This window comes from Phaenicophaeus curvirostris, chromosome 2 (genome assembly GCF_032191515.1).
Source record: "Phaenicophaeus curvirostris isolate KB17595 chromosome 2, BPBGC_Pcur_1.0, whole genome shotgun sequence".
In the NCBI taxonomy this organism is placed as follows: Eukaryota; Metazoa; Chordata; class Aves; order Cuculiformes; family Cuculidae; genus Phaenicophaeus; species Phaenicophaeus curvirostris.
The window spans coordinates 9569374-9583903 of NC_091393.1; the positions used below are offsets into that span (position 1 = coordinate 9569374).

A 14530-nucleotide genomic window follows, 5' to 3' on the forward strand; every position below is an offset into this window, starting at 1 on the left:
TGTGCTTCATGATAGCACTCAAGATCACCTGTTCCATGACTTTCCCTGGCACTGAGGTCAGACTGACAGGCCTGTAGTTTCCTGGGTCCTCCCTGCGGCCCTTTTTGTAGATGGGCACAACATCAGCCAGCCTCCAGTCCCGTGGGACTTCCCCAGTCTTCCGGGACTGTTGGAAGATGATGGAAAGGGACTTTTTTCGGTTTCCTATGGTTTGCAAGTGTACGGGTGCACAAGAAGTTGGGAGGAGCATAGCCAGGCAGCTGACCGAAGCTGGCCAAAGAGATATTTGATACTATATAATGCCATGCTCAGTATGTAAATGGGAAGTTGGCCAGGGGCCAGAGCTTGCTGATCTGTGATTGCAGCTTGCAGTGGGCTGCGCAATTGGTGGTCAAGTCATCAGAAGGCTAGTAACTGCATTGAATTGTGCATCACTTGTTTTCTCTGTCCTTTATTGTTATTCTCTCTTCCTTTCCTGTCCTTTTAAACTGTCTTTATCTCAACCCACGGGGTTTATTTTACTTCCCAATTCTCCTTCCCATCCCACTAGGGGTGGGGAGTGAGTGAGCAGCTGTGTGCTTCTTGGCTGCTGGCTGAGGCTGAACCATGACAGTTGTGAGGCGTTTTAGTGAATGCTGTGCAGTAGTTCATCTGAGTGCTGTTCCTCTTCATTTTGAATACAGATTATACACAGGCTGAAAACCGTTCTCTTGGGATGAGACCCTTCCTGCATCTGAATAATAATAATAATAATAGGTTTGTTTCCTTACCAGGGAATTTCATAGCAAATCTCAAAATTGCACTGGGACATGAAGTAACAAGAATAAATTACCTTGGTGACTGGGGCATGCAGTTTGGTATGTTTTGATATTTGCTTCTCCTATTCTCTTTTCTACTGTATAATATGGTCTAGGTTTCCAGCTTCAGTTTTTGCAGGCCTGTTGGATTCACTCTGGACTCATGAAGAGTTGCACTGTGTTTCTGTGCATGTAATGGCCTCAAGCTCTGCCAGGGCAGGTTTAGGCTGAACATTAAGAAAAAATTTTTCATAGAAAGGGTCATTGGGCACTGGCAGAGGCTGCCCAGGGAGGGGGTTGAGTCCCCTTCCCTGGAGGTGTTTAAGGGACGGGTGGATGAGGTGCTAAGGGGCATGGTTTAGTGTTTTGATAGGAATGGTTGGACTCGATGATCTAGTGGGTCTCTTCCAACCTGCTGATTCTATGATTCTAAAGTGTAGTTAATGTCTTTGAAATATGAACCAAACAATCCAGATTGATTCATCATCAGTACGACCTGTGCTACCGTACAAGAAACAACAGGAGGAAATTTACCCAGCAGTGCTTCCATCCCTCAGTAGCTCCTCTCCCAGATCATGTGTGTGTAATTTGGGGTTATAGATGGCATTTTCTGAGTGTGCTGATTATACCTGTGGAGCTGTCATAGCTGAACAAACTTCTTTCGTTGCCTCCAGACAAAATGCATACATATTATCATAGTTGTTGCATGTCTACTGTCTGCTGCGTGTCTTCCTTATTCAGATTTTATATGTGCAACAGCTGTGGAAGAGTAAGCTTGCTAACTCAACTTATGCCACACCTGTCCATAAAAGCACAATAATTTAACAAAGTATGTATTTTGTATTTGGGTGTCTCTGTGTTGTGGCATTTTCTTTACCTGTCTTTTTTTTCCCTCTGGAAATCAGTCCATTATTCATAGATCATAATTAACTTCCACAGCAACTGCATTTTCTTAGGATCATGGAATCATTTGGTTGGAAAAGACCTTTGAGATCATAGAGTCCAACCGTACCTGTCCACTACTGAACCATATGCCTGAGCACCTCACCTACCTGTAACCATATGCCCAAGCACCTCATCCATCTTTTAAATACCTCCAAAGATGGTGACTCAAACACCTCCCTGAGCAGCCTCTGCCAGTGCCTGTTAACCCTTTTGGTGAAGAAATTTTTTCCTGATATCCAACCTGAACCTCCCCTGGTGCAACTTGAGGCCATTACATTTTATCCTATCACTTCTTACTTGGGAGAAGAGACCAACACCCACCTTACTACAACCTCCTTTCGGGTAGTTGTAGGCAGTGATAAGGTCTCCCCCCAACCTCCTTTTCTCTGGGCTAAACAACCCCAGTTCTGTCAGCTGCCTCTCATAAAACTTGTTCTCCAGCCCCTTCACCAGCTTCATTGCTCTTCTCTGGACGCTGTCAAGCACCTCCATGTCCTTCTTGTAGTGAAGGCCTCAAAACTGAACACAGGCGGATTGAGGCCTGGAGAGTTTCAGTCTTTAAAGATATCCCAACACTTCTCCCAAAATACTCAGTTTCTCTTTAAAATGTAGCAAAAGAGAGATGTGTAGGTGGAGAATGCGCTAGTGAATAGGCCGTAGAAGACTGTCTGTCTTGCATGCGTGTGCGTTTGCACACATGGTCCTACCTCTTCTGAAATGTCCATCAGATAAGTGAGGACTGAAAGATCCTGTCATGTGTAGCCCAGCATGGGTTAGTATTTATTCTCTGGCCAGAGATCATTTATGTTTAGTTACTAGATGCATAAATATCTTTTATATGGCAGTTGACCCAACCATGCAATCAAACTTTGTTGATTTCTGTTGTTAATCTTGCATTACAAATTGATCCATACTATCCTATCCTTTTCTAATATCTTCTCAAAAGCTGATTTTACTCATATTTCTAGGCATTTAAAAAATACAGTCATGCCCACTTCATCATTCTTGAAAGTCGGTATACCTGTAAAAACTATAAAACTTCCACACTTCTTTTGCACTAGGTTTTGAAAACAGTGTCTATGTGGGTTTTTTAAGTGGCAAAGACAAAGTACAACAGCTTTCAAGCAGTCGCTTTTGCTTATTCCAGCCCTTATGCTGCCCCCTCCTGTTTTACTGGTACCACTTTATTTGGGACATTAATGAACCAGCTTTACGAGCAGAGCTGTTGAATAAAACATCCTTATAAATGAAAGCAATAATAGAATATTTTTTCCTTTGTTAAATTCTTTCCCGTGTGGCTCATTGTTCCTGATCCTGTTTCTGATCACACAATGATTTATAGCAGAGCTTTACTTCATTTGGGATTTATTTCATAGGAAATGAATACAGAATGAGTTTACCTAAAATTGAGTAAATTTTATCATTGCATATTTCATTCATTTTTCCTCTTAGACATAATTTTATCACAATGTTATTGTATAATGGATGTGGCAATGATAATTAAGCAATGAAATGTGGTTAAAGGGTTTCTCAGCTGACCTCAGTCACTCTTGTTTCCGAGGATAATAAATTGTACTCCTAGTCTGGATACCTGGAATTTTATTTATTACTACAGAATTGCCTGAAGGTATAAAGATCACAATGCCTATTGTCTACATGTGTACCTGTTTCTAGCACACAACTGTTAGAATCATGATTTTGACTTAGTAGTTCCAACTGTTTCTTTCAAAATGGGTGGTTCCCCTCTTTATTTGGGATGGCTCAGCTCAAATATATGGCAGGTTTTATAACAAATAATATAGTTGTGCTTCACAAAATTACAGCATAGGAATGTTATTGTAATTCTCCTTTCCCAGAAGAAGAGCTGTAATTAATGATCTGTCGGCATTTCTGTTACAACTTGAGTTGTCAGAGGCTTTAAGATGTTAATAATTGAAAACACAGTTTTCTGAAACATGGCAGAGAAGTCCTCAACCTTTAGGCATTTTTGGGGCATGTTTCTTAAGGTAACAAAACTTAATGCAGTCACGCTGTCTGTCCATCCGTCTTCCTGTCACTCTGCTCCTAAAAAATTTTGAACCCATTGGCCAACTTCAGCCAGATCTGACAAAGAAAAATGTCTCCAAGAGAACAAATTTCTTTTGGTATTGTGACAGTTGGCAGCCCAGTAGGGATAGAAATACAACATAATGCCCTCTGGGAGAGAAAGTTAACTTTTGTGTTTAGCCTGCCGGCTAACCATTCAGCGTATCTAAGTTGCAATCAGTCCCAACACATGCTGCATCTTGCCAGTAATTGGTGAATATAACAAGGGCTGTGGATAGTTTGGGGAAGGCAGAAGCATGTGGAAGGATGTGGTTGGGTTGAATAAAAACTATCAGTCTTGCTGGGGGTTGGAGTTTGAAGCCAGCACTGAAAAGTAGAATGTGTAGGTACACTAATACGTAAGAGAGATCATTAGGAAATCAAGATCTGAGTCCTCATAGAACACATTGTCCATAGAGAAAGTCCTTTTCAATTGGATTACTCATTTTATTTCCTAAACCTGAACTTCTTACCTACGTCTGTCACTGCCTCTGTCGCACTCCTTTTTCAAGATGGAAGTTCTTGATACAGTGCTGTTTGTTTAGTTGCAGAGGACTTTTTAAAGGGATACCTGTGCCTCAAATACTGTGTTCACATCAGTCCTGGTCCTTCTCAGCTCAGAGGAGTGAGATGGTCTTAAAAGCAGCCTCAGAAAATAGAAGAGGCTGCAGGGTTAATATTGCTGGACCACTGAAGGAGTTAATGGGTTCTTTTGATATAGATAAAAAGGTAGGGATTTAGATTTCTTGCCCTTTAAGACAGCTTTTGTGAAGTGCTGAATCCAAATTGGATATGTGAAAAAAAAAGCTGCTTATTCTCAGTATGCAGCAAAAAGTTCCCTTGAAAATACTACGAGTGGTATGTGGAATACCATATTGTATTCCAGTTTCTTGCTTAAGATTAGACTTGCTTATGAAAACAACTTATCAAAACAATATATTTCCAGCTATTGTCTAACTCTATGTTTATTTGTTATTCAAGGCTTATTGGGTGTTGGTTTCCAGCACTTTGGCAACAAAGAAAAGCTAGAATCCAATCCTTTACAACACCTTTTTGAGGTAAGTTCAGAAAAGACCAACTAGAGTCTTCAGAGAGCTGTCCGTTTAACTTATCTCTCAGTTTTGTACAGAATGGTGTATCTGCAGGGTCATGATCATAGAGTTGTAGAATGGTTTGAGTTGGAAGGGACCTTAAAGATCATCTGATTCTAACGCACCTCCCACCAGACCAGGCTGCTCAAGCCCCCATCCAACCTAGCCTTAAACACTTCCAGGTATGGGGCATCCACAGCTTCCTTGGGAAACCTGTGCCAATGCCTCACCATGACGACGCACATGTTAGATTTAAATGACTGTGCTTGAAAGACTTGTACTAGCCTGGGCTTTAGCAGCAGAGACAGGCTTCATTAGGCTGAAAACTGTACTCCATAATGGATCATATGATATGGATACTTAGGTTGTATTGATTGCTGCTACCACCACAGACAGCTTGACCAATATTAATGATCTTAACTGGGCATAAATAGCCACTGACCTCACTGTGTTGACTGCAGTGGAAATGGAGTCTCACACCTGGTGCTGTAGTATGTGGTTACCAAAGCCGTGCAAAGAAGTGGCATGTATAGTGTAAAATCCTCTTGTTGCTAGTGTTTTTAGAATAAATAATATTTAATTTTGATTGCTCAATGCACAATCCACTGTGGTTGGGGTAAAGGATCTTTAAAGTGTTTTGTATCTAATATGGAACATATTAATATTAGCATCTGCAGGTAAGGAGGAGTGACCGTCACTTTATGGAATACTGTTCTGGCTCTGCAGAATACTCTTGTTTCTTCTATTAGCGTGAAAGAGGCAAAAGCATTAGAGCATTTAAGTTTCTGCTGACAGCCATTCAGGCAATGCCTTTCAGCAGTAGGGAAGGCTGTTTCACTGCAGGAGGTTGCCCTGTTGGTTGCCCACTGTGCCCACCAGCATGGTGCAAGTGATTGAATTTCTGTGTGTCAGGGATAAAAATGACTCAATGGACTGTTCAGGTTAGCAATAAAGATTGAGGTAGTTTGGCAGGTCTTGTTTTTCCAGGACTAACACGGTTTTGTTTGTTGGTTTGCTCCATTCAAATATAACACATATCATTGAGTTAGTATTAATTTCTTCCTCATTACCAGTTCCTATGTCACATCTCACTTCAGGCAGTGCAATAAGCAAAAAAAGGTTTTCATAAATCTTGTGATATTTGTAAGTCATCTCAGGTTGACAGTTGTGCTGAGTGTGACATGTATGTCATACATGAGAGAAAGTGACTTATGTACTAAGACAATGTGACCTATGTACTTGCCTGCACAAATCTGGCAACCATAAGGATGGGTGGACAAAATTTTGTGCACGGCAAATGATCAAGCCCTCATCCTTTTAAAAGAAAGATCTCATAGAATCATAGGATAGTTTGGGTTGGAAGGGACCTTAAAGGTCGTCCAGTTCCAACCCCCCTGCCACAGGCAGGGGCATCCCACTAGCCCAGGCTGCCCAAGGCCCCATTCAAGCTGGCCTTGAACACCTCCAGGGATGGGGCAGCCACAGCTTCCCTGGGCAACCTGTGCCAGTGCCTCACCGCCCTCAGCGTGGAGAATTTCCTCCTCACGTTTAGTCTAAATCTTCCCCTCTCCAGTTCATACCCATTGCCCCTCGTCCTTTCACCACAAGCCTTTGTGAACAGTCCCTCCCCAGCTTTCTTGTAGCCCCTTTCAGGTACTCGAAGGCCACTATAAGATCTCCTCGGAGCCTTCTCTTCTCCAGGTTGAACAACCCCAACTCTCTCAGCCTGTCCTCATATGGTAATGGGACGTTGTTGGGGTTCTTGTGTGGCCCCATCAAGTGTCCTCTTACTACAAAGCTGAGTTGCACTTCATGCTCTGAGCTGGATATGGGAGCTGTTGCTAATGCTGGCGTTGGGACAGGATGTCAGAAGATAACTCTTCCACATAAATCTGTTTACTGCCAAAGGAACAAACTGTTTGAATACTTGGATACTGTACGACTTAATAAGTTAGGCAGATTGTTATGTGGCAGAGTAGCTCCTTCTGAGTTGGTCAGCTTTGACTTAGATAAATTTTGTTCAATTGTTCCCACATCCCTGAGGCCTGCTCAGTAAAAGTGATAGATTCTCAACATGGAAATGTTTTAGAGATGTAGGATTGATTTAAAGAGGTGACAAGAAATAGTCATATTCTTATGGTTGTGCACTGCAGCATATTATTTAATTTGTATTTATCATTTCTCTCCATTCTTATAATTTAAATTTTGTATTCTTGAATTTTGTTTTAAAATGCCATCTACTGCAGCAGCATGTAGGCTTTATGACCTTAAAAATTTACCTTGAAGAGTAGAGAACAGTATTCAGTCATGCTGCAAAAGGTTCTAAAACAGTAGTTGTTTGAGACCAAATTAGTTTCTCAAACATTTCCAGTTTTTAAGTGTTTATTCAGCTGCATTCCTGGTTTATATAAAAAACTGAGATGTGTTTCAAAGTGGCGTTTTTTCTGCTGTTAATCTGAGACTTGTCAGCAGTACTGCCTGTTATAATCTCTAAAAATCTTGGGACATGAAAGGAAGGGGAAAAGTTCAAGAGTTTTGCTGTGGAAGCTTTTTTTTAATGGGTGGAACCCATTCAAGTGAAGTATTGTTGTCAGACTCACTGTCTGAATATTGCAGGAGTGAAGTTGTTATAATAATTTATTTTTATCAAGATTGCAATGGTTTGGGGATCAAAACTCTCTTACAGCATTGAACTATTGCTCAATATTGAGTCTAAATAAGCTATTGTTTGACTATTTTAGTCTAAATACAGAGTGTAACCACTAGTTAATTATTTTTGTGCACTTCTTTAAATTTTTTGAAAACTTTTCCAGGGGCTTTCCCAATGCTATATGTGGAAAGCAATGCTTTCCCTTTCATGCTTAAATTACCTCTTCCATATTCTTCTGCTGCAATAGTTTCAAGGTTATAAAGAGGACAGTAGCATCAGCAGTAAGAAATTGTGGCCTTAGTCTTGTTTCAAGATAAGCTGCACATTTTTCTATTGGAGTTTGGACTAGTCATTCATCCTTTACATAGGAAATGTGTTCCTTTAACACGGCTTTAAAGTTTTGATGTTACAGATGTCGTCTTGACATATATTTGTCTTGTTCCTTTAGAACTTTGCTCTTTAGTTTTATTGGAGAAGATACTTCTTCAGCATTTTCGGTACCATTATATTTTAGGTGTATGTGCAGATTAACAAAGCAGCAAAAGATGAAAGCACAAAAAAACTGGCTAAGGATTTCTTTAGAAAACTGGAGGAACGTGATGAACAGACGCTATCACTTTGGAAGCAATTTAGAGACTTCAGCATCGAGGAATACATCCGAATTTACAAGGTACAAATCGTCCACTGACTTTTCTGTGTTGTTGGTAAAATGGTCTCTTTTTATGTGTTGCTCCATCAGTCTGAGAGTGTGCCAGCACCTTTTCATCCCAGAGGCTACCAAGAAGTGAACTGATTTGGGAACAGAGGTTGCTGTAATGTCAATGCATTGCCTTTCCAGTAAACTTTACAGTGTTGTGGGGAAGATGCTTCTAAATATGCCCCATCCTGTTTGGAAAAAGCACGGTAGTTGATTTAACATCCCAGCAGACTGTCGCTTTAGTTGCTAACAGCCTAGGTATGTTTTGTTTAATGGAGTGAGTCCATATAATTGACCTTTTGACTGATTCTCCTTTCTCAGAAGCCCTGAAGCTAGGTGCTGGGCAACACAGCAAATCAGTGCTAGATAAGTCCTGTTCAGTTTTGTTTTATCTTTGAAGTCAGCAATGACCCCCTAAATTTAACTGTTTCTGTGTAACAAATTTTATTATGAGAACTCTGTTTTCACACTTCTGATCTACTGTTGTAACAGAGCTGTGTATGTTGCGTGTTAAACTGAGTGCAAGTAATTGTAGCAGCAGGAGTTTACAATAGTAATCAGTGCATAAGTTACCTGCAGGTTGAGTTGAGCTAATATACAGCCATCTGGCGCATGCTGTGTTCTCAAGAATGGAGCTGGTGTCCACTGTCTCGCGGGGAATGTTTGTGTCACTGACCACAAAGTGAATTTGGAAACAGGAGTGAGATGCACCTTCTGTCAGTGCATCCAGTCTCTTGGTGTTAATACTATGTAATCTTACTCGAGTGTCCATATGAAAACCAGATAGGTGTTTCCCCACATTCTTGGAATTTAATTTTGGAATGAGCATCCAGTTTTGATGGGCTTAGACTTTTTTTTTTTCCTCCTAACATACAGCTACAAATTCTTCTTGATGTATTTGTAGAAATTGATCTTCTCTCATCCTTGATTGCAAAGTTAAAAGAGAAGTGGCCTGCTTCTCCCTCAGTAATCCAGATAACCTGGCTGTGCTTTAATTTTTAACCCGAATCCTATCACTGGATTCACGCTAAGTACTCTCGGTTGAGATCTAAGTTGGACACAGCCTTGATAGCTGCAGTGGAAAGCTGACCTGGTAGGGTAAGTGGGTGTTGGGCTGGGTATGCAGCTGCGTCATGGTGGTCACTCATCGTTGATTACCTGATGACTGGCACAGCTAGATCTTTCTCTCCCAAATCCTTTTCAAACTAGTTAGTACTGAGCCAAGGGACTGACAGCTTTGTTGCCCTCAGTTAAAAACCATGTCTTTTGTACTGTTACATTTTACCTGGTTTTGACAGTTAAGGTCACACTATCTTTCCTAGGTGTACCCTCAGCCTTCCTAGCAGTGGTGATTCCTGTGTGCTCAGCACTGTTCATGAGCTTTTTTAAATTTCTTTTAGCATCTTTTTAAAATAGTATCAGTTCCAAGTCCAAGTAACTTCTCTGTGCAGTCCACTGTTTTTTTGCCTCCAGCGCAGCAAGTTAGACACCTACCTCAGATTTTTTGTACTAATTATTTTTCCAGTTTAATCCTAATTACTCATGTGTGTTACATCCAACACTGTATTAAACTGAGAGAGATTAATTCTAATGCAGAAATTGATTAAATCAAAATTCAAAAATCCTTTCCTTTTAACAGTGAAGTGACAGTTCCTGGAATAAAATTAATCTTTGCATTCTGTCTGACCTGTGACACAGACCTGTCATCTGACTTAACTTGAAGAAATAGTTACCCTCAGTCTAACATTTCCTGTCTTTGATATTCTTGGAACTTTCCAGCGTCTAGGAGTGCACTTTGATGAATATTCCGGAGAATCATTTTACCAAGAGAAGTCCCAGGAAGTTCTAAAGATGTTGGAGGATAAAGGACTCCTTCAGAAAACAATGTATGAACTCAATGTTCAATCTGTTGATGTAGTTTACTTAACAACTCAGTTGCATTTGAAATTAAATATGATGAGTGAGGTGTGCATGTCATCTAAAGGGAAGACTTTTCTTTGGGTGGTTTTGATAGCTGTTCTAGTAGAAGGCAAATAGGATTTGTGCAATCACAGCTGAAAATTAGGCTTGCCTTTTCCTTTCCAGGCACAGAAGCCTGGCTGCGACAAATTAGGTACAATGACAGTGTTCAACTCCTAGTGGCCTTTTAAGCTGTTAATTAATTTGGTAGCTGCATGCCCCATTTAATGAGCAGAGTTAGATGAGATCCTTGCCTTGATGTACTGCTTGGCTGAACTGGGACAGAAGCTGTAGCCATGGGATGCACCAGAATGTGGGCGAACTTAGAGGGCTGGCCTTTGAAAAGGCTTAAAGGATACAGTCATTCGAAGAAAAGAGTGAGATTGTCTAAAGCGAGAGGGATTCTATGGCAAGAGGTTGTCATTTTGATTCTGACCTCTCTCTTACCTGAACTCTGCGTGTATTTTTTCCTCAAGCATTTTCTCTCAACTTACAGAGAAGGGACAGGAATTGTGGATCTTTCAGAAGAGAAAGACCTCTCATTGTTTTCCACTGTCATGCGTAGTGATGGGACATCGCTTTATATAACAAGGCAAGTAAGCCCATCTGTGTTCTTGTCATTTATTTTGCCGGTAAACTTTTGTACATGATTACATTTGTAACTGATAGTACAGATTTTGTAGCTTTTTATTTCTGGGATGGAGCACCTTGACAAATGAATAATTGTAACTGAACTTGCAATGCAAGTACAATGGGATGAAAATGTCTCAGGAAAAACAACTGCTTTTAAATCCTTTTCCTCCCCATAAGCAGTCTCTGTCCATAAATTGTAATGCTTTATACAGCTACTGACTTTGAAAAAAAGCTGAGGTCTTTTCATCTAATAAACGCTTGCCAAATAATGAAGGTTTTCAAAAGACCTTTGCTTAAAATGTTTATTGGCTGTGTGATGCAGAAAAGAATGGCTTGTTCAGCCATGTCACCATTGACTCAGTGGACCACCAGCATTCTACCATCAAGTTTATCACTGTTTTCATGCCTGCTCATCAGTATCCTGAAATTCCTCTTGGGTATTTTAGTATGGAAGCCTTAACGGTTTCTTTGTGTCAATAATGTAAATAAATCGGATGTCTACCCCTCAGGGTAAACTGTGTACAGCTTTTCAGGACAAGGGTATTGGAGAGATGTTGCAGTCAATCCTGCACATCAGGGAGCTGCCAAATTCTTTAGCCAGGTAGAGACAAGGCTGCCACAGCTCCATACCCATAGGTCTGACCAGTAGTAAGGTTGAGCAGCTGTTCCCAAGAGGCACACGAACACACACACATACATCCATTTCTTCACCATGAGAGTGGTGAGGCACTGGCACAGGTTGCCCAGGGAAGCTGTGGCTGCCCCATCCCTGGAGGTGTTCAGGACCAGGCTGTATGGGGCCTTGGGCAGCCTGATCTAGTGGGATGTGTCCCTGCCCATGGCAAGGGGTGGAACTAGATGGGCTTTAAGGTTCCTTCCAACCCAAACTGTTCTATGATTCTATGATAACATAGAGCCAACGGGGCAGCGCAACACAGACAAAACCACACAGCACTCGGACAGTGTGAATGGCTTAATTATGTTCCCCTCTGTCTGATTAGGATGCAGGTGTAATAGTGTGAAGCAATGTGTGTGTGTGTGTATACATATACGTGTATGTACGTGATATGTGTTATCTACATAAGTATTATATGTATAGAGTATGTTTACACAACGTGGATCTCTGCAGTAGCTGAGTTTCAGCATTCTGGTTAGCTGACCGCTGGATCCCGAGGTTCTCCCCACCTGCTAGCACCTGGGCACGTGAGCCCCCAAGGCCAACTCTAGTTGCTGGTACAGACACAGTAAATCCCTCTGGTAACTGGCCTTAGACACAGTCCATCCAGGACCTGGCCCTGGATCCTCAGTCTCCCCTGTTGCCTCCTACACAGACACATGTGTGCACAGGCACGTCTCTCAGTTAACCTGCAGTTGGATACCACCAGTGTAGACTCCTCTGGGTGCTTGATCGTTGAAGACAGACACTAACCGGGCACGAAGGGCATTTCACCTACTTGCAGCCTAGTTCAGCAAGATATTTGCTGTCAATCACACATGGACATGTGTGCCCACACTCCAGTCATTGGCAGCAGAGACAGTTTGGCCCTTGTAACCCATGGTAAGTTTCCAGTTGCTATCAGTTAATTTCACTTACCTCCAGTCTCTTCAGTTGCTGGAATCACAGGTATGTGGCCAATAAGTCCTGTAGTCCCCAACTCCAGTTGCTGGCATCTTGACCTCTAAACACACATGCACCCTGAAGAGAGGTGCCCTCATCCAGGAAAAGTTTGACATGGACTTTAGTGAGAAGACAGGGCAGACTGTCAGGTGCAGAGCATAACTGGACAAGCATACTAACCAGCAATAGGTTTACAAGCCACCTGCCCCTTTTATGATCATCTCCCTCTCTTTTCCCATCTTTGGTTGATAAGCATTCCATAATAAGTCCTGGCCAATTGCTTTTCCGTTGCATCCATGTGTCCCATGTCCCTTAGGCAGTAACCTCCCTCTGTCCTGGGGAACCCTGAGGTGGATTTCAGACTGGGATGTGAGGCTGTTTGCTTTCCTGAGACAGCCCTGGGAGAGGCTCAAGCAATTTGATTTTTTTGTACTGCTTTGTGTGTCTGTGAAGATGAGGTTTTTATCATATAACCTAATACCGAGTGCTGGGTTACTGTTCCAGAAGAGGGTTGTTTCTTTCAAGACTCCCACCTGATTGATTGTTCCAGTAGGCAGGCGGAGACCAGACTTCTCTGTGCATAATAACTCTTTCCTCAGTAATAGTTTTCAGAGCTGATGGTTTAAAAAAACATTTCAAACACATCATGAACAAAGTACATCTGTCCTCATTTTTGTGTAAAGCATATGTGAATTCCTCTAATCTGGCAGTCTTCTTCTCTCCATAAAAGTAGGTTATTTTCCCAAGAGGGAAATAATGAGGTATGTTGGAGTGAAAGTTCAAATAGTTTCTCATTATCTTTTTCAGGGATCTTGCTGCTGCTATAGACCGAATGAATAAGCATAGCTGGGATACCATGATTTATGTGGTAAGTAATTCTAGATTCACCAAGCACTTTTGAGCCTGGCTCTCGCCAATAATCCAGGTGGCCTCTTAGTCCCAATATGACTTTGACACATGGTATTTTTGGCAGTAAAAGAGATGCCTTTATGCCCAGCAGCTGTCCCTCTATGTGGCAGTGTTTCTTGGTTTTATTTCAGTTCGTGACCCACAGAACAGTTGAAAATTCAGTGCTGGAGTTACTTTCTGTTTTAAAAATTTATTGCAGTTAATTTTAAATGAACTTTTACTCAATTGACGTTGTATTTTCTATATAAATGTAATTAATATTTAAACAAGTCAGAAAAAGCTGTTAGTGTTATAAGGGGTTGTAAAATGTTAATTTAGTGATTTAGAAATTAATGTTCTAAAATGAATCTAAGCCTACTGTAAAGGTCTGATAGCTTATCCAAAACGTAAATTCTTATGGTTTTGAACAGTGCCTGGGTTTCACTGTGTAGAAATCACACGTGAAGTACTGCTTAATTAGTATGGAGCAGTTGTAGGCAGGGAATCTTCTTATGTTCCTTGGCTTGATTATTTTGCTCTTTAACAATTCCAGCAGTATTAGGAATGAATGGCAGGCAGGACTATCTCCTCACTTGTGTGAACCTTTTTCAGCTTTAGCTTAGTCTTTTTAGTCTTGAGCTGACTGGCTGCTTGCAGCTGAACTCCAGTAACTGTTTACTTCCTTGCCTGGGCCAGTTTGATCTACTCCTAGTCCAAAAATATAGGCAGCAAAACCAGACTGTGGTGTGATCATTGTGATCATAGTAATCAATGTCCCATTCAAGCTGGAAATGGCAGATTAGCCTGTCCAGTCGTGTTCTCTCAGCTTTGCTAAGTTTGCATAGTTCTACACAGGTAGCGTTTCTATCGTTTCTGACTTGGAGGGCTGAGAAAGCGGGTCATAAACTGAGGGGGCAATAACATGAACTCTGAGGAGAGTTTGTGGGACAGAGAGCTTGATGAGGGAACTGCCAGCTTTGAGTTTTGCTGCTGGTTTTTGACAGTGCTTTGTAGTGAGTTAGGAGTGTACTTGGTGTTACAGAAGGTGGGAGGACTTAATGTGTTTAAGCAAGAGCACCAATGGTTTTAGTCTTTAATTATTAAACACAAACATTTGGACATGTATAACTTTGGGGCCTTTAAGGAAATAATTGCCGTTCTTTATAA

The 14530-nt window shown here is 41.3% G+C and overlaps 1 protein-coding gene across 1 annotated transcript in view; it reads left to right on the top strand.

The window, feature by feature from the left end:
- RARS2 (arginyl-tRNA synthetase 2, mitochondrial) overlaps nucleotides 1-14530 on the top strand; it is a 41210-nt gene that overhangs the window by 12475 nt on the left and 14205 nt on the right. The window contains 6 exon segments of the mRNA XM_069851264.1: nucleotides 774-857; nucleotides 4809-4885; nucleotides 8083-8238; nucleotides 10045-10151; nucleotides 10721-10816; nucleotides 13283-13343. Coding sequence (XP_069707365.1) covers nucleotides 774-857; nucleotides 4809-4885; nucleotides 8083-8238; nucleotides 10045-10151; nucleotides 10721-10816; nucleotides 13283-13343 — 581 coding nt within the window.